This window comes from Oryctolagus cuniculus, chromosome 17 (genome assembly GCF_964237555.1).
Source record: "Oryctolagus cuniculus chromosome 17, mOryCun1.1, whole genome shotgun sequence".
NCBI classification, from domain to species: Eukaryota; Metazoa; Chordata; class Mammalia; order Lagomorpha; family Leporidae; genus Oryctolagus; species Oryctolagus cuniculus.
In genome coordinates this window covers 49167039-49194109 of record NC_091448.1, presented here as the reverse complement: position 1 = coordinate 49194109, position 27071 = coordinate 49167039, and the positions used below count along the sequence as shown (strand labels likewise).

General features: G+C 60.7%; 1 protein-coding gene across 2 annotated transcripts in view; it reads left to right on the top strand.

Annotated features, from left to right (window-relative positions):
* ATP2A3 (ATPase sarcoplasmic/endoplasmic reticulum Ca2+ transporting 3) overlaps nucleotides 1-26824 on the top strand; it is a 30249-nt gene extending 3425 nt beyond the window's left edge. The window contains exons 2-21 of one of the 2 annotated variants that reach the window (XM_008270872.4): nucleotides 6225-6242; nucleotides 6408-6490; nucleotides 7648-7752; nucleotides 7905-8043; nucleotides 8213-8293; nucleotides 8387-8472; nucleotides 9877-10341; nucleotides 11937-12025; nucleotides 12141-12243; nucleotides 12997-13128; nucleotides 13407-13532; nucleotides 14506-14724; nucleotides 14808-15143; nucleotides 16388-16608; nucleotides 17378-17580; nucleotides 18218-18303; nucleotides 21934-22067; nucleotides 22318-22435; nucleotides 22716-22833; nucleotides 25496-26824. In XM_008270872.4, the coding sequence (XP_008269094.2) occupies nucleotides 6225-6242; nucleotides 6408-6490; nucleotides 7648-7752; nucleotides 7905-8043; nucleotides 8213-8293; nucleotides 8387-8472; nucleotides 9877-10341; nucleotides 11937-12025; nucleotides 12141-12243; nucleotides 12997-13128; nucleotides 13407-13532; nucleotides 14506-14724; nucleotides 14808-15143; nucleotides 16388-16608; nucleotides 17378-17580; nucleotides 18218-18303; nucleotides 21934-22067; nucleotides 22318-22435; nucleotides 22716-22833; nucleotides 25496-25512 (2879 nt within the window). In that variant the 3' untranslated portion in view covers nucleotides 25513-26824. Of the gene's footprint in view, nucleotides 1-6224; nucleotides 6243-6407; nucleotides 6491-7647; nucleotides 7753-7904; nucleotides 8044-8212; nucleotides 8294-8386; nucleotides 8473-9876; nucleotides 10342-11936; nucleotides 12026-12140; nucleotides 12244-12996; nucleotides 13129-13406; nucleotides 13533-14505; nucleotides 14725-14807; nucleotides 15144-16387; nucleotides 16609-17377; nucleotides 17581-18217; nucleotides 18304-21933; nucleotides 22068-22317; nucleotides 22436-22715; nucleotides 22834-23122; nucleotides 23389-25495 lie in introns of those variants that run through there. The other variant, XM_070061239.1, reaches the window with a different exon arrangement.
* Nucleotides 26825-27071: the final 247 nt, after the last annotated feature.

Below are 27071 nucleotides of genomic sequence, written 5' to 3'. Positions count from 1 at the left end.
GTTCTGCTCTAGGGCCAGCTGCTTCAGCTTCCCAAGGTTGCTTGGTTTGTGCACAGCCCTGCTACCACACATGGCCTTGCAGGGAACATCCTTGTCCCCATGTCAGTCACACATCTGTGAATGCCACCAAAGGATGCATTCCTAGAAGGGGACCGGCTGGCTCACAGCGGGGGGTTGCCACCTTGGTGGCTGTGGCTGTACTGACTGGCCTGTGTGTTTCCCAGTGCTCTGGCAGCACGGCGGTTGCCTGGACATTTTGGTCTTTGCCCATCTGATAGACAAGTGTCCTCTCCTAGCGTTAGACCTTGTGTCTCTCAGCTTCCAAGTTAGCTTGAGGAGCTGTTTGTCATTGTGTCGCTGAGTGAGCTGCTCACCTCGTTGGCTAGATGGGAGCCAAGGCTGGAGAGGCTGGATTGGGTTTGGCCCACCCCTTGAGGCCCTGGAGAGCCCAGTAACATGAGAGCCAGGCAGGATCCCCTGGGGTCTCTGTGGCAGGAGTGGACAGGGCTGGCACCTGCCATCCTGGGCCTCACACTGCCCATCTGTGCAGTGGGTGTGATGGGCCAAGGGCTGCCAGGTGGGAGGCGTTGTCCTGATGTCTTGCCTGTGTCCTTGTTTCCTGCCCTCAGCCCAGGCCCCATTTGGCACTGGAGCATGGCAGGCCCATGTGGATGGCTCTCAGAAACCGGGCTACGGGAGTGGGGCAGGTGGGGGGAGTTCAGAGTGGTCCCCCTTGCTGTGTGGCCTCGGGAAGATGGCCCCTCCTTCTCTGTGTCCTCCTGGGTGTGGCAGAGAAGGGACCTTGCCCCGCAGCTACTGACAGGGACACTGGATTGGAGGGGATATGGTCTGCTGTGGCCCTTCCGAAGCTCAAGGTTTTCCAGGCTTGGCCCTTGGTTCCGTCTCACTGGGCCTTGGTGGGCAGCATTAGCTCCCCACTCCAGCCCCCAGGAGCAGGGTTAGGCCTCCCCCAGCTGGACCCCTTCATCTCCATGCACCCTCAGGCAGAGCCCCAGCTGCCCCACATTGCAGCCAGGCACAGCCTTTGCCAGGTGAGCCGGTGGGCAGGGGGACCCTCTGCAGAGCGGGAGACACTTCCCAAGGCCCCGCGGCACAGGGCCAGCCTGTCCACTCCAGGCGGACCCTGGAGACCAGGGCATGGCCAGGTGGGCCCCGCCCTGCCAGGGCCTCTCCCTGCCTGTGCAAGTGGCCATTTAATTGCTCTGTAAATTTACCTTTGAGGAAGACTTTGGTGAGTACCTGCCTCTCCCGGCTGGAACTGACATTTAGAAGCCGAAATACCAGTTTCCAGTGCTGCGGGCAGGAAAGCGTGCAGGGGGCATTAGGAGAGCAGGTAGCACATGGAGCCTGGGGGGACCCCGGGAGGGAGCTGTGGCCCTGCGCCTCCCCTTCTCCGGGGCCACAGCACAGGGCCTCAGTAGAGGCGCTGCTGAGTAAACAATTGCTGGGAGGGCTCCTGTGGACCCAGGGATGACTCAGGCCCTCCCCGCCCTGGAGGTGCTCCGCTGAGGGGGAGCAAGGTGATGAGGTGGGGGAGGGGTTTTTTCGGGGATGCCTTCCTGGTAGGGTGGGGTTCAGATGAGGCGACGGGGCAGGGTTGTCTGGACAGAAGGAATGACGCAAGCAAGCGATGGGAGGAGGAGAAGCTTTAGCAGGGCGGGGAGGGAGGAGGTGGCAATCCTAAGACGTCCTGCTTGGCTGGCAGATGGACCTGGTCCTGAAGGGCAGCTTGGGGCAGAGCCAGGAAAGCCTTAAGGCCATACTCAGGTGCCGAGGTCTGTCTGCTGTGTCCAAGGACAGCCTAAGACGGTCTGAGAGTAGGGCACAGGCCGGGCTGTTGGTGCACACAGGGTTTTACTGAGCACCTGCTGTGTGCCGGGCGCTGTTCTAGGTGCTGGAAACGCCACGCTGAGCGCAGTTCCGCTGTTGTAGAACTTGTGTCCTTGTGGAACTTGTGGCTGGGCGCGCCCACTCCCTGTGGGCCCTGCACTGCCAGGCACTTTATGCCTGTCAACCTTCACAGCCATCCTAGGCAGCGATTCCTTCCCCTCCCTCTTTTGTGCAGGTTGGAAAACTGAGATGCAGAGTTCAGTGGCCGTAGCACTACCGAGTGATAGAGCAGGACTGCAGCTCAAACCCTCTGGACCAGGTTCCTGGCTTTAAGCCTCGAAGCTTCTCTGATCACATGCCCTCCACCCCGACTAGGATCTGCAGGCTTCGTCCCAGGCTCCTCCAGGCAGCCCCACACCAGGCAGTGGGGGCAGAGCAGGGTGGGCTCTCCTGTGAGAGAGCCCGGGCGAGGATAGCAGGGCTGCCTGGCCCAGCCGGGGATCTGGGAGGGAGCACACCTGTCGCCATCTCTGTCCAGTGCAGCCCAGCACCAAGGGGCTGGCAGGGCCAGGGCATTCTCCCCACCTCGCACCGGGGCATGTGGTACTGCTGAGGGTCCAGTGTCACCACTTCCCCCGGGACCATCTCCGACTCCCAATGTGGCCTGTGGTTCCCACCTAGCGTCTCCCAGCCCTGGGCTCCCTCTGGGTTCATGTGTGGGGAGAACTGGGTCCCAGGGGGTTTTGGCGAGACGGACATATTTGGAGGACACCAGACCTCAGCAGGCAAGGCCTAGTAACCCCCCACAGACACCACCTGTGAGGACGCAGGGATGGTGTTGGCTGGTGGCACGGGGGCCATGGTACAGGAGCAGGCGGATTGATGGGATGAGGGCATCCGGCCCAGCGGTCAGGATGAGGGACACCAGGTGTTTTCAGGTGAGCCTGGATAGAGGGGGCAGGAACTGGGGTAGGGAAGGCAGGAGACCCAGAGCAGGGGGTGACAGCCAGACTCTGCCTGAGCTCAGAACCCATCCCTGCTGCTGCCCAGCTGTGTGGCCATGGACAGGGGACTCCACCTCTCTGAGCTCCCGTTGTCTGCTCTGTACAGTGGGAGTAGTAACAGCGGGAATTGTAAGAGACACCGCACCCCAGGTGCGCGCACAGCATCTGGCTCTGCTGTGTGGGTTGCTGCCCTTGTCCCACCTGCAGAGCATGTGCAGGTAGGTGCCCAGGGTCTTTCTGTCTATGGAAGACCCCAGATCACGGCTTGGAGCGTGGTTCGTGCTCAGTGAATGTGGAGCTTGGTAATGATGATGATGATGTTAACAGTCCCAGCAGCCCTTCCAGGTGGAGCTCAGGGCCCCACAGCGAGTCAGAGGCAGGACCAGGACCAAGCCTGGTGCAGCCGGCAAGGCCAGGGAGAGGGCTTGCTGAGCCTCCCTGGGTGTCTGGGTGAGGGTGGGAAGGGAACCTTTGGTAGAAGCTGCATGGGTCTGGCAGAGGTAGGATACTGGGGTAACAACCCCCAAATCTCAGTTCACCAGGGGCAACTGAGTCAGCCGGGGCTCCGCGGTTCCTTCCCCTGGGGACTGGGGCCGACAGAGCATAGCGCACTCACAGGTCACTGGTTGCTGTGGCAGAGGGCCGGAGAGCTCCGGTCCTTCCAGTGCCGTCCAGTAAGGCAGCCGCCAGCCTCGTGCAGCTGCTGACATTTAAATGAGTGAAAGGGGCCAGGCGATCAGTGCAGAGGTTAAGATGCCCACCGGAGTGCATGGTTCAAGTCCTGGCTCCGCTTCCAGTTCCAGCTTCCTGCTGATATGCACCATGGGAGGCGACAGGTGATGGCTCCAGTACTTGGGTACCTGCCACCCACATGGGCGACCTGGGTTGAGTTCGTGCCTCCTGGGTTTTGTACTGGCTGCTGTGGGCATCTGGGGAGTGAGCCAATGGGTGGGCGCTCTCTGTCTCTCTGCCTTTTGAGTAACAAAAAAAGCCAAAGCTGTTTTTGAGAGGTCATAGTTTCAGGTGGTTCTCTTTAAAGAAGGAAAGGAGGGAGGGAAGGAGGGAGAGAGGGAGGGAGGGGGAGGGATGGGAGAGGGAGGGGAGGAGAATGAAAGGTGGGTCACAGTAGAAACTGTTTCCCAGCTGCACCAGCCGCATTCCAGGCGCTCAATACCACGTGTGGCTGGTGGCCGCCATAGTGGACAGCACAGACACGAGGACACTTCAGTCACTGCGGAACATTCTGCTGGACAGTGGCCATCTACAGAATCTTGCACCAAGAACTCCGTGCTCTGTCCCAGAACTAATAGGCAGGCTTCGCTTCTTTCCTTTCTCTCTCTCTTTCTTTCTTTCTTTCTCTCTCTCTCTCTCTCTCTCTCTCTTTCTTTCTTTCTTTCTTTCTTTCTTTCTCTTTCTTTCTCTTTCTTTCTTTGTTTTCTTTCTTTCTCTTTCTTTCTTTGTTTTCTTTCTTTCTCTTTCTTTCTTTCTTAGAGTTACACAGAAAGAGGAGAGAGAGAGAGAGAGAGAGAGAGGTCTTCCGTCTGATGGTTCACTCCCCAATTGGCCGCAACTGCGCTGAATTGAAACCAGGAACCAGGAGCCTCTTCCAGGTCTCCCACGTGTGTGCAGGGGCCCAAGGACTTGGACCATCTTCTTTTGCTTTCCCAGGCCATAGCAGAGAGCTGGATTGGAAGTGGAGCAGCCGGGTCTCAAACCGATGCCCATATGGGATGCCGGTGCTTCAGGCCAGGGCATTAACCCACTGCACCACAGTGCCGGCCCCAGACAGGCTTCTTTTCCAAACTCAGGCGAGGGCAGGCTGTGGGGAGCCGGGAAGTGTGATCCTACTGTGTGTTCACAAGCTGGGGGGAACCAGAGATAGTCGGGGAACCCCACGGTGACCATCAGAGAGTGGGTCCTGGGTCAGTGTGGGTGAGGGAGCGGGAGGGGCTAGCCGGGTAGACAGGTAGAGAAAGGGGGAAGTTGAGAGGCCGCTGAGGCAGGCAGAATGCATCTTGGGGGCAGGGGAATCTAGAACAGGTGACACGTGTCTAGCCCCAGGCCCTGCTCTGCCCAGAATGAATGCCCTGCAGAACAGGCGGTCTAGGGGCTGCCTGCTGACAGAGGATGGGGTCAGGTGAGACTCAGTTGTCGACTCTGCCCTTGGCCAGGTGCTCCAACAAGGTGAGGGCGTCAGGAGTCTCTTGGGAAGAGCCCAACACGTGCCCCAAGGTTGACACTGTTCTGAGTTGAGGCAGGGGCATGGCTATGATGACCTCAAAAAGACTCTACTCCATTGGAGAATTGGCCCAGAAACCAGTCCTGGCCCTTCCCCCGCCTTTCCTGTTCGCTTCAGCTAAATAGATCAGAAGGAAAAAGTCTGTTTGATTTTAATCTCGACGCAGGACACTGGAGATTACATTTTCCACGGAAAATGTCAGCCGTTGCCTAAAATAGGACTTTGGAGAAAATGCTAGAAAGTGTATTTTTAGGTTATGTGCTTCCCTCCCTGGACCCCTGCAGTCCAGAGGCTGTTTGATAATTTCTGTCATTTGGCTGCCAGGTGCAGACTCCACACCTCCCAGACAGGTGGTCTGGGGAGACAGCTCCCACGGGAGCACATGCTTGCAGACCAGAAACAGGTGGACAGGGGCCACTTCTTGCACCTGTGAGCCAGGGCCCGGACTCCCACGATGGCTCCCCTTGAGCTGTAGGGATGAGTCAGAGACTTTGGATGTCCGAGGCAGCCAGTTCCACCTGGTTGAAAAGGTGAATCAGGTAATATAGGAGACAGAAGAGAAAGCCATGCACAAAGCAAGGCGGGTGCTTTTTTCTGTTTGGAAACAGCCTTCTTGGGAGGGGACTGAGCTGGCAGTGGGAGGGGGGTTCTGGCTGTGCAGGGGGAGCTTCCAGGCAGGGTGGGGCTTGGACGGCTGATTTCACTGCAGACCTTGTCCAGGTGGTCTGGAGAGGCAGGTGTGGCAGAGGCCGGGTAAGCCAAGGGAGCCTGAGCCAATGTTCTCAATTTGGGGAGGGGGCTCCCTTGCATGAGAGTGGGAGACGCTGAACAGGGCGGCCATGAGCACGCCTGACTGTGTGACCTCAAGGGTCCCTTCTGTAGGCCTCAATTTCCCCTCTGTGAAATGAGGGAGGGGCTCTGGTGCTGGGTCACATGAACCAAGCCATTGGGACTGTCCTCATCTGGAGGAGGGTGGGGATGCTAACGGCCCGTGTGTGAGCTCCAAGAGCTGCGAGGACGTGGCCAGAGCGTGGCGGTGGCCAGGTGGGCATAGTGGGGAGGGGGCTCCACCGTGTAACCTGCTTGTCTCTTGTCTCCTCCCGGCTCCTGTGGCTGCCTGGATCCTGCAGAGCTCCCGACGGAGGAAGGTGAGGTTTGGGCCCCCAGCTGTCAGGATGTCCCTCCCAACCCCCCACCCCCGGCGCAGCCAGTCTGAGCTGCACAGAGCCTTGGCTTTCCCTCTTGAAACCGCAGGCAGCGTGTGGGCTGGGCAGTCTCCAGGGCCCGGCCTCACGCGCTGCTCCTGTTCCCAGGGAAGTCCCTGTGGGCGCTGGTGCTGGAGCAGTTTGAGGACCTGCTGGTGCGAATCCTGCTGCTGGCTGCCCTGGTCTCCTTCGTAAGTAGGCCCCGCCTGCTGTCCTGTGGTCCTGGGCGGCCTGGGAGGGACAGGCAGGCCCAGGCCACGCCCAGAGTCCACAGGGCGGCCCTCAGAGTGCCAGGCAGCCCTCGGCCTGCTCCTGGCCTCCACAAGCCCCCTGCCCAGCTCAGACTGCAGCTTCCCTTGTGTGAGCCCCCAGCCCTGGACTTCCAGCGCCCATCTGCCCCCTCCAGCTCACCTTCTACGGCTGTAGCAGCCCTGGCTGACCCCGCCCCTCCCTGTCTCCACCCAGAGTCCTCAGCCGCAGCTCTGGACACCTGGCACCAGGTCATTCTTTGGGGCCTGGGGCAGCAGTCCCTGGCCCGTGCACTGCAGGGTGTTAGCCACTTCTCTGGCCTCTGCCCACCAGTCTTCAGCCGGTGCCAAACAACCCGGGAGTGAAACAGGCCCTGGCCAAGCACTGCTGCCTTAGCCTCCTCCCGACTGCAGCATGGGGGACCCGTCCTGGCCCTGGGGCTGGGGTGGAACCTGGGTGAAGGAGCCTGAGCAGCACAAGGCCAGCAGGGCTGGAGAGGAGCCCTGTGGGCGGACGCGACCTGCACTGCCCGCTCCACCCCCAGCAGGACCTGGAGAGGAAACCTCGTCTTGGTGACCAGGACAGCAGGACACCTAGGTGGTGGTGGTGGCAGCGGGGAGTGGCTCTTCCCTCTGGCCAGTATGTCGTGTAGTCTCCTGGCCACTGTTCTTGTAGAAATCCAGGGCCTGCACCGAGAAAGTCTACCGGTGCAGATGCCGGAAATGGCTGAGCCCAGAGGGAGCCTGTGTCCTTCACGGCACGAATGGACCCACAGAGGGGTCATGACGAGTACCCGCATGGGCTGAGTGGACGTGGGGCTGGAGCTGCTCCCCACTCACAGCCTAGGTGATGCTGCCCTGGCCAGTGGCCCCTGGACACAAGTGAGCATCAGCATCACCTGGGGCCTTCTAAAACCTGATTTCTGGGATGCGCTCCAGTCTCTGACTAGAAAGATCTGGGTTGGGCCCAAGAATTGTGTTTCGAACCCATCCCCAGGTGCTGCTATGTGATGGCCTGGGTGGCTATCCAAGGCCTTCTCAACGCAGGGGAGCAGGTCCGGGCCCACGGCTTGGCCCAACACACAGCTCTGACCCCACAGGTCCTGGCCTGGTTTGAGGAAGGGGAGGAGACCACGACGGCCTTCGTGGAGCCCCTGGTCATCATGCTGATCCTCGTGGCCAATGCCATCGTGGGCGTGTGGCAGGTGGGGGCACACGGGGGTGGGACCCAGACCCGGGGTCTCCCAGCCACCAGGTGCGCCCTCCACCTGGAGGTCCCCCTGTCCTCAGCTCCCTCACAGGGGGTGGCCCCCAGGGGGCAGCAGGGGCACAGGGCTGCCTGCCTGTCGTTCTACAGGAACGCAACGCCGAGAGCGCCATCGAGGCCCTGAAGGAGTACGAGCCGGAGATGGGCAAGGTGATCCGCGCAGACCGCAAGGGCGTGCAGCGGGTCCGCGCCCGGGACATCGTGCCCGGGGACATCGTGGAGGTGGCGGGTAGGCGGGGACACCTCCTCCCGTCCCTTTCCGGTCCTCTCTAGAGTGGGGCAGGGGTCAACATGGGGGGCTACCATTCAGGCTGCCTCCCAGCCCAGCCCAGCTGTGGTACCCCGGGGGGAAGTGGCCAGAGCCACCCTCCCTCAGCCAAGCCATTCTCCTCGCGCAGTGGGAGACAAAGTGCCCGCTGACCTCCGCCTCATCGAGATCAAGTCCACCACGCTCAGAGTGGACCAGTCCATCCTGACCGGTGAGGCCTGGAGGCTGGGGCAGGGCAGGGATGGGGCCAGAGGATGGGCATGGCTTTGGAGGGGGGGTCTCTCATGTCTGATTCCACGGCCAGGTGAATCCGTGTCTGTGACCAAGCACACGGATGCCATCGCGGACCCCCGAGCTGTGAACCAGGACAAAAAGAACATGCTGTTTTCTGTAAGTTCCTGGGATGCCTGGGGCCTGTGCCGACACAGTGACGCAGCGTTAGGGTGTAGCAGAGTCCTAGGGGGAGGGCTCATCGATTATCCACAGTGCTTGCAGGTGTATGGGAGCAGTAAGAGCTTGTGTGTGTAACGGCTGTGTGCCTGCTACTATTCTCAGCTCTCTGGTTTACCTTTAATCCTTGCAACAAACCTTCGACGTAAGTTCTCTTGTTATCTGCACTTTGCAACAAGGAACCAGGCTCAGAGAGGTTAAGTACGTCGGGGAGGGTCACACAGTCCGTGAGTGATGGCAGAGGCAGCCTGGGAACTCAGACGTCCCGACTGCAGCCTTTCCTCTTAGCTGCTGGGAGAAACCTGCTTTTATCCGGAGACGCTGCAGAGGGGTTAGAGGATGATGGGGACAGGCCGTGGCTCAGATAGGAAAACGGACTCCCGGGGTCTCCGTGGAGAGCAATGGGCTCCGTGTGGATGGCAGGGACCGGCCCCTGGGACCTCAGACAGTTAGCGGGGGTACCCACAGATGTCCCACAATAGCCTCAAATCAGCGCAGCACATCAGGAGACCAGAAGGCACGGGCCAGCCAGCCAGGGGTCCTGGACACAAGTTATAAGAGGCGAGGAAAATTCTCTGGAGGGGACAGGAAGTGGCACGCCTGGAACTCTTTGGGGAGCGGCGGCCTCCTTGCAGGGAGGCCTTGGGCCAGCTGCTCTGGGGTAGGGAGGAAGGCTCGTGGCGGGCAGCTGGCACTAAGGCTCTTGAAGGTGGGGGTCTGGCTGCCTGCAGGCCACTGCCTTAGTGACCACCCTCACGTGGGGAGCCAGAGCTGTGGCGCCAGAGCAGGAGCAAGGCTGGGCTGCCAGCAGCACTTGGCCCCGTGCCATGTCCACAGCACATCTGCTTGGAGGGGGCACCGGCCTGTTTGCCTCCTTGGAGTAACTCAGTCCTGGGCCTCTGTTGGGCCATTCCGCGGAAGAGGGTGCTGAGGCACAAGGCTGGCTGAGCTGCACACCGGGGCTTGCCAGGGCCTCTGGGAATGCATGAGTCTAGGCTGAGATTCTCTGGACTGTTCAAAACATATGTGCGCACGCTTTACCTGGGATCATAGCCACAGTCCCTTTGTGTGTGGCCACGGGGGCTGTTTGTGAGTCCCAGGATGACAGGCCCATGCAGTGCTGGTGGATGGCGTGGTCGGTATCAGCCTGGGTGCTAGGCACTGACCCAAATCCCTGCCTTACAGAGCTGACGCTCTCAAGGGAAGACCTAATAAATACATAACCAACGTGGAGAAAAGCAGAGCCAAGTAGGGGGCAGGCGCCCTGCCCCGGCCCAGAGGAGTCAGCAGTCCTGGGCCCTGCCTGGTGTTGAGCAGCCCTTCCCCTGTCCCTCCCGCGGCCAGGGCACCAATATCGCGTCGGGCAAGGCCGTGGGCGTGGCAGTGGCTACCGGGCTGCACACGGAACTGGGCAAGATCCGGAGCCAGATGGCGGCGGTGGAGCCGGAGCGCACACCGCTGCAGCGCAAGCTGGACGAGTTTGGGCGGCAGCTGTCCCACGCCATCTCCCTGATCTGTGTGGCCGTGTGGGTCATCAACATCGGCCACTTTGCCGACCCGGCCCACGGCGGCTCCTGGCTGCGTGGCGCTGTCTACTACTTCAAGATCGCGGTGGCCCTGGCTGTGGCCGCCATCCCTGAGGGCCTCCCGGCTGTCATCACTACCTGCTTGGCGCTGGGCACGCGGCGTATGGCACGCAAGAACGCCATTGTGCGGAGCCTGCCATCCGTGGAGACTCTGGGCTGCACCTCGGTCATCTGCTCGGACAAAACGGGCACCCTCACCACCAATCAGATGTCCGTCTGCCGGGTGAGTGCTGCAGCCAGCTGGGGGCGGGCTCCACCCATGCTGCGGTGTGAGGCTGGGCTGGCCGGGCTCCCACCCACAGATCTCTGTCCCTGCTGAGGCAAAGCTGCCGGCTGGCAGGACGTGGCAGACACACCTGGCTGGGCATATGACCCAGGGGCCTGTGTGTCACTGTGGGGCCTGGCCTGGCCACTGCCCACCTGCAATCCCCAGTCTCCTCATCTGACGCCTGGGCGTGCGAGCCCTGTCAGGTAACCATCAAAGACATAGCAGAGCATCAGTAAAGCCAGGCTGGGCCTGGAGCCCGCCCTCTCCTGCTCCCTCCTGACCATGCAGTCCCCATCTGCCACCAGATACGCCGGCTCCAGTGACCTGGGAAGGGCTAGGGCAGGAATTATTTATTCCCTGGAACTTGACCCCACATCCCAGGCCCACTGTCCACATGCTCCACGGATTCCGGCTGAGGCTCCAGCAGGCTCCTGCTGACCCAGCAGGGTGGTGGGCAGGGAGATGGCGACGGCCATGGGTTTCTCTCTCCTACCTCCACTCCCAGCCGGCTTTACTGCCCTGAGCCCCTGAGCCGCTCCAGTCCCTAGGATTTTATACAGACGGAAGGGTCCTTGACTGAACTATTTGGAATGGCTGGACAGCGGGCTGTGCCTGCTGGAGGACTGGCCTCAGGAGCAGGGCGGAGGGTGGGGAGCAGGGCGGAGGGTGCGGGGTTGGCCATTGGCTGCCAGGCGGGCTCCTGAGCAGAGCTGGCAGGCGAGGGGTGGGCACCCCTGGGGCTGTGAGCACCTGCAGGTGGGCTCACTCTGGGCTGGAGGGGACAGTGCCCCGGAGGTAGGTGGAGGTGTCCTGCCTGGCCGGCCAGGGGCTCATCTTTTTTTTTTTTTTTTTTTTTAACATTTATTTATTTGAAAGAGTTACAGAGAGAGGAGAGGCAGAGAGAGAGAGAGAGAGAGGGAGAGAGAGTCTTCCATCCGATGGTTCACTCCCCAATTGGCTGCAATGGCTGGAGCTGCGCCTATCCAAAGCCAGGAGCTTCTTCCACGTCTCCCACGTGGGTGCAGGGGCTCAAGAACTTAGGCCATCTTCTACTGCTTTCCCAGGCCACAGCAGAGAGCTGGATAGGAAGTGGTGCAGCTGGAACTCAAACTGGCGCCCATATGGGATGCCGGTGCTTTGGGCCAGGGTGTTAACCTGCTGAGCCACAGGGTCAGCCCCAAGGGGCTCATCTTCTTGAAGGGAAAGGAGTGGCTGCTGGATTTGGATCCCGCCTTCTCCCCACATTACCAGCAGAGAAACCGGGGCTCAAGGGCTGAGCCATGGGCAAGGACCCAGGCTTCCCGCTCAGTTCAGGGCTCCCTCAGGCTGGCGGCTGCTCCCTGGAGCATTGACGAGATGCCCCCAGGCGTCTCGGGAATCCAGAGCGGACTGACAGGCCGACTGGACGCACCTGGTGGAGCAGAGGCCCCACCTGGACCCCTTGTTCTCTACCTCCCGGGGCAGGGAAGACACTAGCCCTGGCGTCAAACTGCCTGCCCAGGGAAAGGGGAGGCGGCCAGGCGCGCCTGAGCAGCCCCTGCCCTCCCCAGATGTTCGTGGTAGCCGAAGTCGAAGCGGGCGCCTGCCGTTTGCACGAGTTCACCATCTCGGGGACCACGTACACGCCCGAAGGCGAAGTGTGAGTACGGAGCGAGCTGGGGGCGGGGCTAGGCGGGACCGCACCGAGGTGTGATTGGGCCAGGCCTCTTAGGGGGCGGGGCCGCGGCTGCAGTACTGACCGGCGGGCTCCGCAGGCGGCAGGGGGCGCTGCCGGTGCGCTGCGGCCAGTTCGACGGGCTGGTGGAGCTGGCGACCATCTGCGCGCTGTGCAACGACTCGGCGCTGGACTACAACGAGGTGTGTGTGCGCTCCCTGTCTCGCCCTACCGAGAATCTCAGCGCTCCGGCAGAAGCTTCTCCCAGCGTCCCAGAGCTCCTCTTGGGAGTGGCACACCGCAGCAGCACGGCCACCCCTCAGGCTCAGCCTGGCTCTGAACCCTGCCTCTAGAACTCTTGGGTGGCCCCGTTTGGCCATTGAGGCCAGCCAGATCTTGGCTGGTCCCTTCCCTGAGGCCTTGGGGGCGGGGGGGGGGGGGAGGCAGCGTGGGTCAGAGAGAAATTTATAAGCCAAAAATCCCCAGACCTGATGACAGCTTGGGTGAAAGAGGGAGGCTGTGAGGACCGGGACTGTCCTGGCTGGGCAGAGGGAGGGAGAGGAAGAGGCAGCCTGAGGGGTCCCCAGGGAACAGGGACCCATAGGCAGCGGTTGGGCACGTGGGCTTGGAGCTCTGGAGACGGATCTCGCTGGGCGCCGGCGATCATGAGCAGATGTGAAAGGTGGCACTGGGGGCTCAGGGAGGAGTAGTGGGGCCCACAGCACAGGGCAGAGGCTGAGCAAGGGTAGCCTGGTTAAGGAGGCGAGACTGGGAGGCGGAGGGTGGCGGGTGTGTGGCCAGCAGCGTCACTGCCAGGCACCACCCTGCCCCAGGCCATCTGGGCTGGGGAGGGCTCCCAGGCCTGCTCGAAGGACATGCCGAGGGGATCTCCAGGGGGCAAGGAGGGCATGAGGGGGGCCATCTGCCCTCACTCCCCATCCCCTGTGTGCGGGCAGGCCAAGGGCGTGTACGAGAAGGTGGGAGAGGCCACGGAGACAGCCCTGACGTGCCTGGTGGAGAAGATGCACGTGTTTGACACAGAGCTGCAGGGCTTGTCCCGAGTGGAGCGAGCAGGTGCCTGCAATGCGGTGAGCATGGTGGGGTGGGGGCTGGGCCGCCGGGGCAACTGGGGGAGGGGGAGACTCCCGAGTGTGCCTCATCCGGGGGAGCCAGGAGGACAGCACTGAGTGTGGGCAAGGGTGTGGCGGTGGGAAGTGACCACAGGGTAGCAAATGGCAACTTTTTGGCATTTCTGGAGGGAGAGGGAGGCAGAGGCCCTGAATGCCAGGGTCAGTGGGTCATGGGTACCTTCAAGAGGGGCTGGCCCTGGCCCTCGCGCCCTGACCTGCATGGGTGGCTCCTGCAGGTCATCAAGCAGCTGATGCGGAAGGAATTCACCCTGGAGTTCTCCCGAGACCGGAAGTCCATGTCCGTGTACTGCACGCCCGCCCGCCCTGACTCCAAGGCCCAGGGCAGCAAGATGTTTGTGAAGGTGGGGGCCTGCCTGTCTGGTCTTTGGGGGGGCGGGTCTGCTGAGATGTCAGAGGTGGCAGCTACAGGAGGCCAACGGGGGGTGTGAGGCCCGTTGTCAAGGTGATGGATCAGGAGTGAGGGTGCTCAGGGTGCAGGATCCCAGCATGGAGATAACCACGGCCAGGGGACTGAGGCCCACTGCTGGCCACCATCCCCACACAACCTCAGAGTCATCAGCGCCCTTCTCTGAGCCTTGCCTCCCCGCGTGAGGGACAGGGTCAGGCTGGATGTCCCCAGAAGCCCTTTTTGTCTCTGACTGGTGGTGGTTCCCATCCTTGGTGCATCTGTTTTGGAAACTGAGTCCCAGGGAGCGAGAGGAACCAGCCCCTGGCCGGACCTCTCTCCAAGCACCTCCTGTGGCTGTTGCCAAACCAGAAGTCAGAAGTCAGAGTCCCACGATGGGAATTTTAATCCCTTTTGAAACCAAGAGACTCTGTATTGGGATCTCAGGCTGATGGCAGCTTTGGGGAGGGGGAAGCTGTTGATGGACGAGGTCCAAGGTGAGACCCCCAGGCCGCTGAGTATCACCCCGGAGACCTCCTCCTCAGGGTGACACGCGCCAGGGCTCTCTTTCCCGTCCCTGCATGTGCAGGGCTCAACCCATCTCCGGAGCTGCTGCCGAGGCCCCCACAGCACTGGGATCCAGGGAGGCTGGGCCTGCAGGGGGCTGCTACTTGCACCCCAAAGGCCTCTGCAGACTTTTTCACCTATGGGTGGGGGAGAGGAGGCACCATGAGGCCGGTGGCTGTGAGCGCACTCTGCACTGCTAGAATTACTCACGGTGGGACCCACCTCCCCACCTGGGCTCTCACGAACGGATTCCACCTCACTGTGTGTACCCTGTGTGGCCTTCCCCCAGGTCTGGGGCTCAGCTGGGCAGCAGGGAGAGGAGGTGTCTCACTGGCCTGTCTACCCCCTCCCCAACTCTGTAGGGGGCTCCCGAGAGTGTGATGGAGCGCTGCAGCTCGGTCCGGGTCGGGAGCCGCACAGTGCCCCTGGAGCCCGCCGCCAGGGAGCAGATCCTGGCCAAGATCCGCGACTGGGGCTCGGGCTCAGACACCCTGCGCTGCCTGGCACTGGCCACCCGGGACGCGCCCCCGCGGAAGGAGGACATGCAACTGGATGACTCCAGCGAGTTTGCGCAGTATGAGGTGGGTGCTAATGGTCGTGGGGCTCCCTGGGGCAGCTGCCAGGACGCAGGCCAAGGACGTGCTCAGGCCTCTGTTCCCCACAGACAGATCTGACCTTCGTGGGCTGTGTGGGCATGCTGGACCCACCGCGCCCCGAGGTGGCCGCCTGCATCGCCCGCTGCCACCGGGCGGGCATCCGCGTGGTCATGATCACAGGCGACAACAAAGGCACCGCCGTGGCCATCTGCCGCCGGCTGGGCATCTTCGAGGACACGGAGGACGTGGCGGGCAAGGCCTACACGGGCCGTGAGTTTGATGACCTGAGCCCTGAGCAGCAGCGCCAGGCCTGCCGCACGGCCCGCTGCTTTGCCCGCGTGGAGCCCGCGCACAAGTCCCGCATCGTGGAGTACCTGCAGTCCTTCAACGAGGTCACCGCCATGGTGAGGCCAGACGGGAGCTGGATTCTAACTGTAACCTGGTTCTTGAGCTTGTCTTTGACCTTTGTGCTGGCTTTGTCCCTGACCTTGACCTCCATCCTTTGAACATGTTTATTATTTATTTATGTATTTAAAAGGTAGAGTCACACACACACACACACAGACAAAGAGAGAGAGACAGAAGAGAAGAGAGAAAGATCTTCCATCTACTGGTTCACTCCCCAAATGGTCACAAGAGCCAGGGCTGGAACTCCATCCTGCTCTCCCACATGGGTGACAGGAACTCAGGCACTTGGGCTGTCATCAGCTGCTTCCCAGATGTATCAGCAGAGAGCTGGGTTGGAATTGGAGCAGCCAGGACTCAAACTGGTGCCCCGGTATGGGGTGTGGGTATTGTGAGTGGCAGCAAAGCCTGCCATGCCACAGTGCTCTCTGCTGTTTTAGTAACCTTGGGTCCAGCCTTTTTTTTTTTTTTAAAGGTTTATTTATTTATTTGAGAGGGTTGCAGCAGAGAGAGGGAGAGACAGAGAGAGAGAGGTCTTCCAGCTACTGGTTCAGTCCCCAAATGGCTGCAATGGCCAGAGCTGGGCTGATCTGAAGCCAGGAGCCAGGAGCTTCTTCCAGGTCTCCCATGTGGGTGCAGGAGCTCAAGCACTGGGACCGTCTTCCACTGCTTTCTCAGGCCATAGCAGAGAGCTGGATGGGAAGTGGAGCAGCTGGGACTCGAAACGGCGCCCGTATGGAATGCTGGTGCAGCAGGCAGAGGCTTAGCCTACTACACCACAGCGCCAGCCCCTTGATTCCAGTCTTGGCCCAGAACTTCACCTTGGTGCCAGCCTTCATCTTGACTACACCTGCCTGGCCCTTGGTCGTAACCTGGGCCACGACCCTGACCTCATCCCCTCATCCCTGTGTTGCCCCTGGCTGTCTCTAAGTTCAGTTTCATTTCCTGCTCTGTACCCAAGCTGAATTTCACTCTGCCCTCGCCACTGACCCACCCCCACGGCATCGCCACCTCAGCGTCTTCTCTGCCCTTAGACTTGATCTCCCCAGCTTTGCCCGTCTGTACTCTTTGCCTTTTTCTTAGCCTCATTCTCAGCCCAATTCCTAGGTTCACCCCAGGTGTTCTGTCGTGCTGTCTGCTTCCTGGGGTGCATCCCCTGGGACCGGGGATCAGCTGAGATGGGGGGGGGCGGGGAGGCGGAAGGGCCCCTTCTCCAGCTGACCCTGCCTGACCTGGCCCACAGACGGGCGACGGGGTGAACGACGCTCCAGCCCTGAAGAAAGCAGAGATCGGCATCGCCATGGGCTCGGGTACCGCCGTGGCCAAGTCGGCGGCTGAGATGGTGCTGTCGGATGACAACTTTGCCTCCATCGTGGCCGCGGTGGAGGAGGGCCGCGCCATCTACAGCAACATGAAGCAGTTCATCCGCTACCTCATCTCCTCCAACGTGGGCGAGGTGGTCTGGTGAGGCTCTGTGTCCCTGAGGCGGGGCAAGACGCCTGCCCTGGCCATCCCCAGGGGCCCTGGTGACCCTTGAATCATAGCGCACCCAAGGATGTGCCTGGAGAGTTCCCTGTCACCCTCTGGCCATAGCCCTCTTCCCACTTCCACGCTTAGGGCTGGTCAAAGCTAGCAGTAGTGAGTCTGTGTGTATGCACACAACCTGTGCCTGAAAGGTATGTGTCCCTGTGTTAACGCATGTGTGGCCTTGGGCATGAGTGCCAACAGAATGTGTCTCCCGCATGAGCGTGTACACAATTTTTTTCTGCTTACGTGTAAGATGCTGGTGGGAATGGGGAGCACGTGCCTGCTGGACACGTGTGGGTGGTACATCTCTGCACATCGGGCCAAGTGTGCTGGTGTCTGCTTGTATTCGTGGACCTGTGTGGCAGTGCTAGGTTTTGCAGGTATCTGATGCTTGCGCACGCATTTGTGTGTATGTGTGTGTGTGTGTGTGTGCGTGCGTGTGCATGCTTGCCTAGCCTTTGCTAGGCCTAAAGAGCACATGTGTCCAGGGTGCAGAGCTGGGACTGGTGAGGCAATCAGCCAGGTGCTAGGCAGAGCCAAGCACACGCACCCCTCCCTCCTGCACACGCATCACCAGCAGAGAAAGGCAGGGCTGCTGCAGGGCGAGTGAGTGAGCTCCCCAGCCTGGGATGTGGGCGGGAGCTGGGCCCTCTGCCTGGTAGGGGCCGGGCCTGCTGGGGGCTAGAGCCCGTGCCTCTGGTTCCAGCATCTTCCTCACGGCAATTCTGGGCCTGCCCGAAGCCCTGATCCCTGTGCAGCTGCTCTGGGTGAACCTGGTGACAGATGGCCTCCCTGCCACGGCCCTGGGCTTCAACCCCCCGGACCTGGACATCATGGAGAAGCTGCCCCGGAACCCGCGTGAGGCCCTCATCAGTGGCTGGCTCTTATTCCGCTATCTGGCGATTGGAGGTGAGCAGGGCCCCAGGTCTCCGCGAGCTTTTTGGGTTTCCTAAGAGCCTGGTATCAGTCAGGCTTGCAAACTGTAGATGATGGGACTCTGCCTTCTTTGGCTGATGGCCGAAAGAACCATGTGGGCTCATATAACTGAAAACACACAGCACATCCCAGGCGCGGTGGGATCCAAGCCTCAGATGTGTCCCTGGCATATCTTGGCTGTGCCCCGACTCCACTCTCAGGCAGACTTCCCTGTGCGTGGCAGAGTGGCTACCACAGCTGCAGCCCTGATGCTCACTTCATTACAACCCCTGAGTTCAACAGAGGACAGAGCCTTTTATCACACTAGTCATATAAGTCTCAAGCAAGTTCTCATTGGTCCACACTAGGTCACCTGCTTCTCTCCTCGCCAATCCATGTGGGCCACGTTCGGTCATTTGCTTATCTCCTAGCCAATCAGGGTGTGGCAGAGGCTGATTGCCACTCCGAGACCACCACTGACACTGAGGGTGGAGGTCTGCCAGCCATACTGCTTAGACAGGGAGTAGATGGTGCCTGCTGGAAATTCAAGAAATTGTTAGGAAGAAGAAATGGACGAAAGAGCCACAGCTGTCTGTCGCCTGGAGCCGGTCTCCTCTTCCCCTCCCTGCAGTGTATGTGGGCCTGGCCACAGTGGCCGCTGCCACCTGGTGGTTCCTGTATGACGTCGAGGGACCTCACGTCACCTTCTACCAGCTGGTGAGCAAGTGAAGGCCAGGAGCCGTCACTGTTGGCATTAGACCCGCGGGACGGCTTGGGTGGGTACCGGAGTTCTGGGGGAGGGGCCTGCACCTGTCTTTCCCCACCTCTCATTCAAAAGCATTCTTCAAAAAGTTCATGGAAAATGGAATTCAAAAGCAAAAAAGTTTTTTTGGAATTTAAGCATAAAAGTTCTGGGAAGACTTCAAAAAGTTCATGGAAAATGTGTATTATGAGAATACATGTGATTTCAAAAGTTTTTTTGCACCAAAAATAACCTTTTTTTTTTCTTTTGAGAGACAGAACTCGAATCTGCTAGTTCACTCCCAAAGCCTTCAATGGCCAGGGTGGGGCCCAGGCTGGGGCTGGAGCCAGGAACTTAATCCAGGTTTCCCACATGAGCCATCAGCACTGCCTCCCAGGGTCTGCATTTGCAGGAAGCTGGAGTCAGGAGTCAGAGCTGGGAATTGAATCCAGGCACTCTGATCTTATGGAATGCAGGTGTCTTAACTGTTAGGCTAAACACCTGCTTCCACAGCATATCGTTTGATTCCATTTTTCCACAAACCTTTGGAAAGTATGCTCATATAAAAACATCCACAACTAAGGAACCAAGCTTAGAAGCCACTGGAAACCTAGAGACCAGGGCACAGCCCCCCAAGCCAGAAGGGCTCCTCCCTCTGCCAGTCATTTGCTGGGGGGTAGGGTGTGGGGCAGAACCTCAGGCAGGGGGCAAATGGGGTCCAGAGCTACATCAACAAATATTGCTTGGGGGTGGGACCCACTGACGTCTTGAAGCCGCCTGGCTGGCAGGTGCCTTCCGTGAGGCCAACTTAGCCCAGCATGGCTCTGGAAGCAAGTAACGGTCCCCTTGGCTGCCGTCTCAGTCCGTCCATCTGTCTGAGCAGCCAACTCATCTCTTGCCTGAAGGGCCTTCATGGCCCAGGTTCCCCACTGAAAGTAGCGAGGTGGGCTATGGGGGGCGTGTCCTGCCTCTGTCACAGCCCAGGGGTCGCCTTCCTGGCACCCAGCAGCCCAGAGACGCTGGATAAAAACTCTGGCAGCAGCATCTTGAGCCCCAGGCCCTCCCTCGCTGCGTCTCCTGGTTTAGCTCTTGTGGGAGCAGCAGCGGGGAGAGAAAGGGATGTGCTGCCTCCTTCCAGCTGACCTTGAGACCGAGGACCCCCAGTGCCTGAGGACACTCCCTCCCACAAACCCAGCTGTGTACCTCCTCTGCCCACTGCAAACCAGGGGTGCCAAGCCCATCCTCCCTCCAGCCCCATCTCGGTTCTGCTGCCCTCCTGGTCCCCCAGGAACCACGCCCACCCGCAGTCTGTCCCCAGTCCCCTGAGTGCTATCTGCTATGCAGCCCTCAGGTCATCTGTTTTCTCTTGGTAAGGACATGGCCATCAAGCTCCCACTGTGTGCCGGGTGCAAATTACGACAGATGTGGCAGTAACCGGGCTGGTGGAGTCTCTGCAGAGACCTTCCAGTCTGTGGGTGGAGCCCCTTGGGACGTCACATTCCTGGGCAGGGAGTGCTTCAGCGGAGAGAAGGCAGGTGGCTGTTGGACCCAGAGGTGGCCAGGGATTGGACCTAAGGTGGAACTTTGTAGGTTCCATTTATTTAGCTAGTGATTCACTTGTTTATTTGAAAGGCAGACCAGCACAGGTAGAAGGAGAGACAGAGATCTTACACCTGCTGGTTCACTCCCCAGATGGCTGAAATACCTGGGACTGTGCCAGGCCAAAGCCAAAGTTCATGGGCCCCTGCACCTACATGGGACACCCGGAAGAAGCTCCTGGCTCCTGGCTTCAGCCTGGCTCTGCGCTGGTCATTGTGGCCCGCTGGGGAGTGAGCCAGTAGATGGAAGGTCTTTGGCTGTGTGTCTCTCTCACTTGACCCTGACTTTCAAATAAATGAATTAATTTTAAAAAGAGAGAGCAGGGGCATGGAGCCTGGAGTTCACACCCTGGTCGCACCACACGTTCTGTGCCTCTGGGCAGCCGACTTCACCCTGCTGCACCTTGGTTTGCTCATCTGTAGAGTGGGTGGTATGTTAGTCGCCACTTCCTTGGGCCCTCAAGAGGACAGACTGCATTGGGGCTGGACAGCGCTCAGAACACCTGGCACATACCGCTGTGTAAGTGCTCGCTAACTTCGTGGAACCTCAGGGGGACTTGTGCAGTAATGTGAGTGGGCAGCAGCCAGGCAGGCCGCAGAGAGAGGAGACACGTCCCTGATGCACGTGGGAGTGCCGGCCCTGAGCACCTTCCCACAGCTGATTCTGCCTCATGACCCGGGGCAGAGTGCACGCTGCTGACACCCAGAGGCTGAAGGAGGCAGGCAGTGAGTGAGTGAGAGCGGCGGATCTGCTGAAACACCTCGCTGCGATCCTGTTGGAGTCTTCTTCCCTGCGTATGCGTGGGACGATCTAAGTGTGCATGTGTGGAGGGGGAGGTGTGTGCGCCTCCTCGTGTGTGTGTGTGTGTGTGTGTGTGTGTGTGTGTGAGGGAGCGGCGCCACTGGCAGGAGGCTTTGGTTCTCTCTGCCACCGCGTGCGTGGGGTCGGCTTCAACGTTCAGGGCATTTGCTCTGCTCCGTGATCAGCACCGAAGAAAAACAGGTGCACTTCTGCCAAATGTTGGAGCTCGGTTTTTGGAGGAAAAAAAATTCCTCCTGTTGATTTAAAAACGGATCGTATTCCCCATCTCGTTGTTAAAGTGAGACGTCCAGCCAGGCCACAGTCGCTCAGCATTCTCCTACCGCCAGGGGAAGGCGTGTGGAGGGCGTGGAGGGCATCACCTACATCTCTGCAGGGTAGGAAAGCAGGGCCGTGGTTACCGGCCGGCGCAGCAGCCAGCCAGTCCTCGCACAGCACTCTCTCTGAGGGTGCTTGACACGACACGGGCCCGTTTCTAAGCGTCAGCTTTGGACACCTGTGTGTTCAGCCTCCATCCCCAAGGCCAGCTTAGTGCTGGGGAGCTGAGCCAGTTAATGGTGAGGAAGATTCACACTGGTGCCGCGGGGTGCCCGGCTGCCTCTGTGCAGGGCAGCAGATGCTGTGGGCAAGGCCTCTGTGCAGGAGGAGAACTCTGCCCGGGGGCCCAGGGTGGGGGGCACTTCCTTTATTGTGCCCTGGCAGCTTGGTGTCCATTATGTAAAGGCCCTGTGTTAAGGCTGTGCCCTGGCCACTCAGTCCATATCACAAGCGCAAAGCAAGCCTGGCAGAGCTTGGATTCAGTGGTAGAAAGGGAGTGAGGCGTGTGGAGACTTTCTTGGGTCCAGGGCACTGTACCACAGAGGAGAATCCTATTCTAGCTGATTCTCCTTATTCAATGGCCTCGGTCCTGACCTCCTCCACTCCTGCACCTCGGAGACCCAGGGGCTCCTCCCCAGTGCACCCCCAGAGAAAAGCCCAGAACCCTCCCCCACCCAGAGGCCCTCGCCTGGTGCCGGCTCATCTTGCTCTGGTCCCCGTAGCTCAGAACAACTGCCCTTGTTTCCTCTGCACCTGCTCCTCCTGGGCCCAGGGCAGCCCCCTGGCCTCCTTGCTGAGGGAGCACCCCTCCCAGGACTCCCTCTTCCCTCCGCTGACTGCTGCTCTCCCTGCCTCCCCACGGCCCCTAGAGGCACTTCCTCAAGTGCTCGGAAGACAACCCGCTCTTCGCCGGCATTGACTGCGAGGTCTTCGAGTCCCGCTTCCCCACCACCATGGCCTTGTCTGTGCTCGTGACCATTGAAATGTGCAACGCCCTCAACAGGTGGGCTGAGGCTGAGGGTCAGGGGGTCCAGGATTGGGGTCTGAGAGTCAGGGCAGGGTTTCAGAAGTGGGGTTGGAGGGTCAGAGGGCCCAGAGGAGGTTGTGAGAGTCAGCAAGGACCAGAATTGGGTCGAACGGAAGAGAACAGGAGCTCAGCCCCCACCCCAGGACAGTCAGTGGTGCTGGGTGCCTGCGGACGGGTGGGCGGAGGCCATGGCAGGGCCTGAGCTGAGCGCCCTTGTCCTTGGCAGCGTCTCAGAGAACCAGTCGCTGCTGCGGATGCCGCCCTGGCTGAACCCGTGGCTGCTGGCGGCTGTAGCCATGTCCATGGCCCTGCACTTCCTCATCCTGCTTGTGCCGCCCCTGCCCGTGAGTCACACCGACCTGCCTCCCCACCCTGGGGCGACAGGAACCAAATGGACGTCATGGGCCTGGGCTGGTTGCTGGGCCTCTGTGCCGTGGAAGTGGCCTACGGTACAGGGAGGGGCCTCATAGGGCGGATGGGACATGGTCCCATGGGTTGGGGCAGCAGAGGGCAGAGATCTGGAGACACGTTCCCAAAGGGGCCGTGGGCAGCCTTGTGGATGGAGCAGGTGGATGGCCGGGGCCCGGGCAGACCTCCTCACCCCCACTCTCCCCTCCCCGCCAGCTCATCTTCCAGGTGACCCCCCTGAGCGGGCGCCAGTGGGTGGTGGTGCTGCAGATCTCACTGCCTGTCATCCTGCTGGACGAGGCCCTCAAGTACCTGTCCCGGAACCACGTGGACGGTGAGTGGGAGGCCCCAGCCCCTCCCACCTGCTGCCTCAGCCGGCCCATGCTTCCGCCTCCCAGTCTGTGTGCTGGGGAGCTGTTCTTGGATCGCAAGTGGGGCATGTGGAAGGCTTCTGGTGACCTGATGGGTCTGCAGGATCTTGCATTGATGGGGCAAAACAGGGGAGAGGGGTCACGAAGCTGCTAGCAACAGGCACCAGTCAGGGCCACGCTGTCTCCCTGCGCTCACTTGCTGCCACCCCTGCACGCCTCTGACCCCTCTGCACCTGGCCTGTGTCTGTGCAGGCATTCTCAGGATGGTCTCGCAGGCCTGGCGTGGACAGCCGCTGACCATTTCCCGGACCCCGGACCACACCGGGTCAGCCTCTGTGGTGTCACCTTGTGGGTGGGTGCAGAGAGAGGCTCTTTGTGTTGGAGCTCACGGCTCTGGGCCCGCATTGACCTGGAACCAGAAGCCAGGATGGCAGGGGTCAGGCGGGGAGGGCAGTATGAGGAGAGCAGGCCTGGGCAGGCATCTACCAGTGGACTCAGAGTAGGGGATTCTGGACCGGCCATGAGCAAGGCGGGGCGGCAGCATGGTTCTTGCTCTCAGGGCTGCTCAGAGTGGAGGAGGCAGGGCTGAGCCCCTCCCCCGTTCCTGAGAGTTCACCATGGTCAGATGGCTGAGGCCTGCGCTGGGGCAGCTGGGTCTTTGGGGGCCACCTCTGGCAGGAATGTGTGCCAGCCCCAGGGGACGGGAGGAGGGAGGCTATTAATAAATCACGTGCCTGTCATTCCATGGGCCCTGGCCATCAATCGCTCCCCCCAACCCCCAGGCTGGCCAGTCCTGCTGGGCGTTGCAAATATTTCATCTCTTAAAAAGGACCCAAAGGAGTAGGCCTCCTCTCTTTGGAAAAGCTGGCTGACCACTGGTCCCTGCGAGAGGGCCCAGACCCGTGTAGGGGGCTCACTCAGGGTCAAAGCCAAGGTCCCTTGGAGCCCATGTCAGGGGGACACTGGGTAAGGCTTTCTGACCCACCCTCTGCGGACGCCTAGGGGAATGGCAGAGGAGGGAGTGGGTCTGACGCCAGCAGCTTCATGGGTGCCCAAGGCATCCTTGCCCTGGCCAGAGCAGGGATGGCCAACCTTGACCTCCTGACTCTCCAGGGAAGCCAGGTCTGTGGGGGACAGGGACAGCTTGGGTGGCCATTTCGTCTTCCAGGAGACTTCCTTAGTGGCCACAACCACTAAGGAAGACAGTCAGTTTTTGAGAGAAAATTCTGCCCATGGCTAAAATTCCTGAGCCGGTGGGGAGCTCACAATGGCGGCAGAGGAAGGAGCTGGTCAGAAGGGTTGGGAGGGAGCAATTTCTGCTGGGCTGGCGTCAGAGTGTTTTCTAGAAGATTCCGGGTTAAAGCACAGGTCTGCTAGGATGAGGATGAACCTGCAGGGCAGCGGCTGGGAGAGCACCTGGCGTCTGGTGGGGCTGGAGCTTGGGTGCATGTGGAGGGGTGAGGCCTAGAGGGTGGCCCGGGCCGCAGATGCCAGGCTCAGGGCCATGGGGGCCCCAGAGGAGGGTCAGCGAGGGAGGCCTGTGGCGACCACAGAGGACAAGACAGGAGGGTCAGGAGCCAACACAGGGAAGCTGGCCATTGGTGTGGCACTGGGCTGGGCAGGAGACCCAGGCCTGACAAGGAGAGGTGGTCCCAGGCGAGCCCACTTCCTTGTCCATCCCCACCATTGACTGAATGGCCACACAAGACGGACGCGGGCCGGCGTCTGCGGCCACATCCGCACGTTGGGGCAGGGAGACCCCAGGGAGCATGCTCCCTAGAAACGCAGACAGCTTTGCCCCGTGCAGCCGCGGTCCCCAGGGCCTCCTAAAGCAGGCGGGCGGTGGGGAGAGAGGAGACCCTTTGTGTTCCCAAGCCAGCTCAGAGGCCTTTTAAGGAAGTTTTGCTGAGGCTTGATGCTTGTGGCTCCCCGTGATTTACGAGAGGTGGAGAGGTGTGTCCTGGGGAGAGATGTGGGTGCAGGGTGGGTCCTGCGGGTGGGAGGCTCCTCTTGCCCCACCTCCCAGCTCTGCCCAGGTGTGGCTGAGCAGCTGTCAGGCCAGGCCCGGTGGGGGGGGGGGGCTGGGCTCCAGGGAGGCGGAGTGGGGACAGATCTGGGAGCATCCAGGGTCCCACGTGGGCTCGGCCTTATTCTGAGGGCAGTGGGAGCCGAGAGAGGGGAGGACGGGGCGGGATCTGGACATTGGCCTGATAGTGAGGCTGGGGTTGGGGGTTGGGGGCTGGGGGCGGAGCCAGAGGCCTTGAGAGCGGTGGTAGAGATCAGCTCAGGGGATTTAGGGGAAGTGTGTGGGTCAGGAAGAAGGCAAGAATGCCGTCAGTTTCTGGACCTCTTGATGTGGTTGGTGATTCCCAAGCTAAGAATCTGGGGGCAGTCTCACAGGGCATGCAGGAGGCTGGGGGCGGCAGGGATCGGATATGCCCTGGGGCAGCTGTGGCATGCTCCTGGCTGCGGCTCAGGGGACCAGGCCAGACGGATCTGGAGGAGGCTGTGGGAGAGTAGGGTGGTCCCGAGAGAAAATGGAGGGAGAGGAGGCCGGGAGGAGCCAGCCTGGGCGTGTGCCGTCACACTCACATCTTAACCCGCTCTTGGCTTTTCCTTCCAAAGAAAAGAACCGGAAGTGAGCGCTGGGAGCAGAGTGGAGTCTCCAGCGAGTGCCTCAGACTGATGGTGCCCAGGCCTTCGTCCCCCCACTCCCTGCACCCTGAGCTCCCACCCGCCCACCAGGCCCTGCCAGACACAACAGGCCCAAGGCCAGAACAGCCACTCCTCGGCCTGTCTCGGGGTCTCAATCCCCGCGTCCAGCTGACCCGGGGAGCTGTGTCATTCACGTCTCCTGGACTCCTGGGAAGGTCCCTCCCTGGAGCTGGGAGGGGGCTGCCAAGAAGCCAGAGCCTCCTCCCCCCCCCCCCCCGGAGTGTGCTCCCCAACACTGGGAGGCGGGCATTTCCTTGGTGACTGGTGCAGCTGCACTGACAGAGGGCTCCGGGACCCTTCCCTGCCTGACCTCATACTTGGTGCCGGGGCAGGGGTCTGGAGGAGGGGCTTCAGAGGGGCCGGCTGGGGCCAGCTGGGCCCAGCTGTGCATAGCAAGGGCCGGTGTCCCCTGCACGCTGCCCCGCCGCCTCCAAGTGGGCTCCTGAGAGCTCCAGCCTGTTTCTGTTTCTGTGTGCTGGGCCCCAGGGGATGAAGAGTGGGAGGGAGGGGCCGAGAAACAGATAGGAGGGGCTGGGTGGCGACCCCCTTCCCTGGGAGACATCTGCCTGCCTCGGCTCTGCTCACTGCCTGGACCCAGGTTTCCTGTCCTATGTACCAAGTCCCCTGGGTTGCCTGGTTTGTAAGCAGAGCTTGGACTTGCCATCCTTATCCCAGGTGCCTGAGCCCCGCAAATGTGTGGGTGCCTGACCACTGTGCCCTTCTGTCCGCACAGCCGGGGGAGTCTGAGTCTCCATTGGCCCATCCCCCCCCCTCCTGCCCCCATGAGTGGAGGGGAAGTCTCCCAGGATGGCTAACTCCCTGAGGCCTTTTGGGGAGTGTGTCAGAGGGTGGCAAGACAGAATTGTTCTCTTAACTCAGCTTTTGCTCCTTTGGCAAAAACTAGCTAGGCGTAGCAGCAGTGAGTCGTGACTGTGCGTGTGTCTCTGCCCCAGCATGTACAAAGGGATTGTTTTATATGTCAGTCAAGACACCCATCCTGGTCCAGGTCCCCAGAATCTAAAGCCCCCTCAGCCTGCCTGGCGGACAGTGGGGCTACACATTGCTGGGGTCCCTCCTCCCCGCCTTCCCTCTCTTACCTCTCGCAGGTTTGGTGGAGTGGGGAGGGGGCCATTGGGAGAAGCAGTGTCAGGGAGGTGGACCTGGGCAGGGGCAGGGCCCTGCACCCACCTGACACTCTGTTTGATAAAGAAATAAAGGTTGTGTGCCTGGGGCAATGAAGGGCATTGCGTCTGTGTTCCTGGAGGAGTGACCACCGTCTCTGCCTGCTGGTGTCTCCCGGGAGTCCTCCCACATGCGCCTGCACCCCCACATTCCCAGCGTTCTTGTCCTCCAGAGTGCCCCCCCACCCCGTGGCAGGTGCAGGTCCTCTGTCTGCTCTCAGTGGGCAGCACTTGACAGGTGACCTTCACAGACTATTTATGCCTTTGATGGTTTGCAGGTCCCTCTCACGAACACCAGGCTGGCA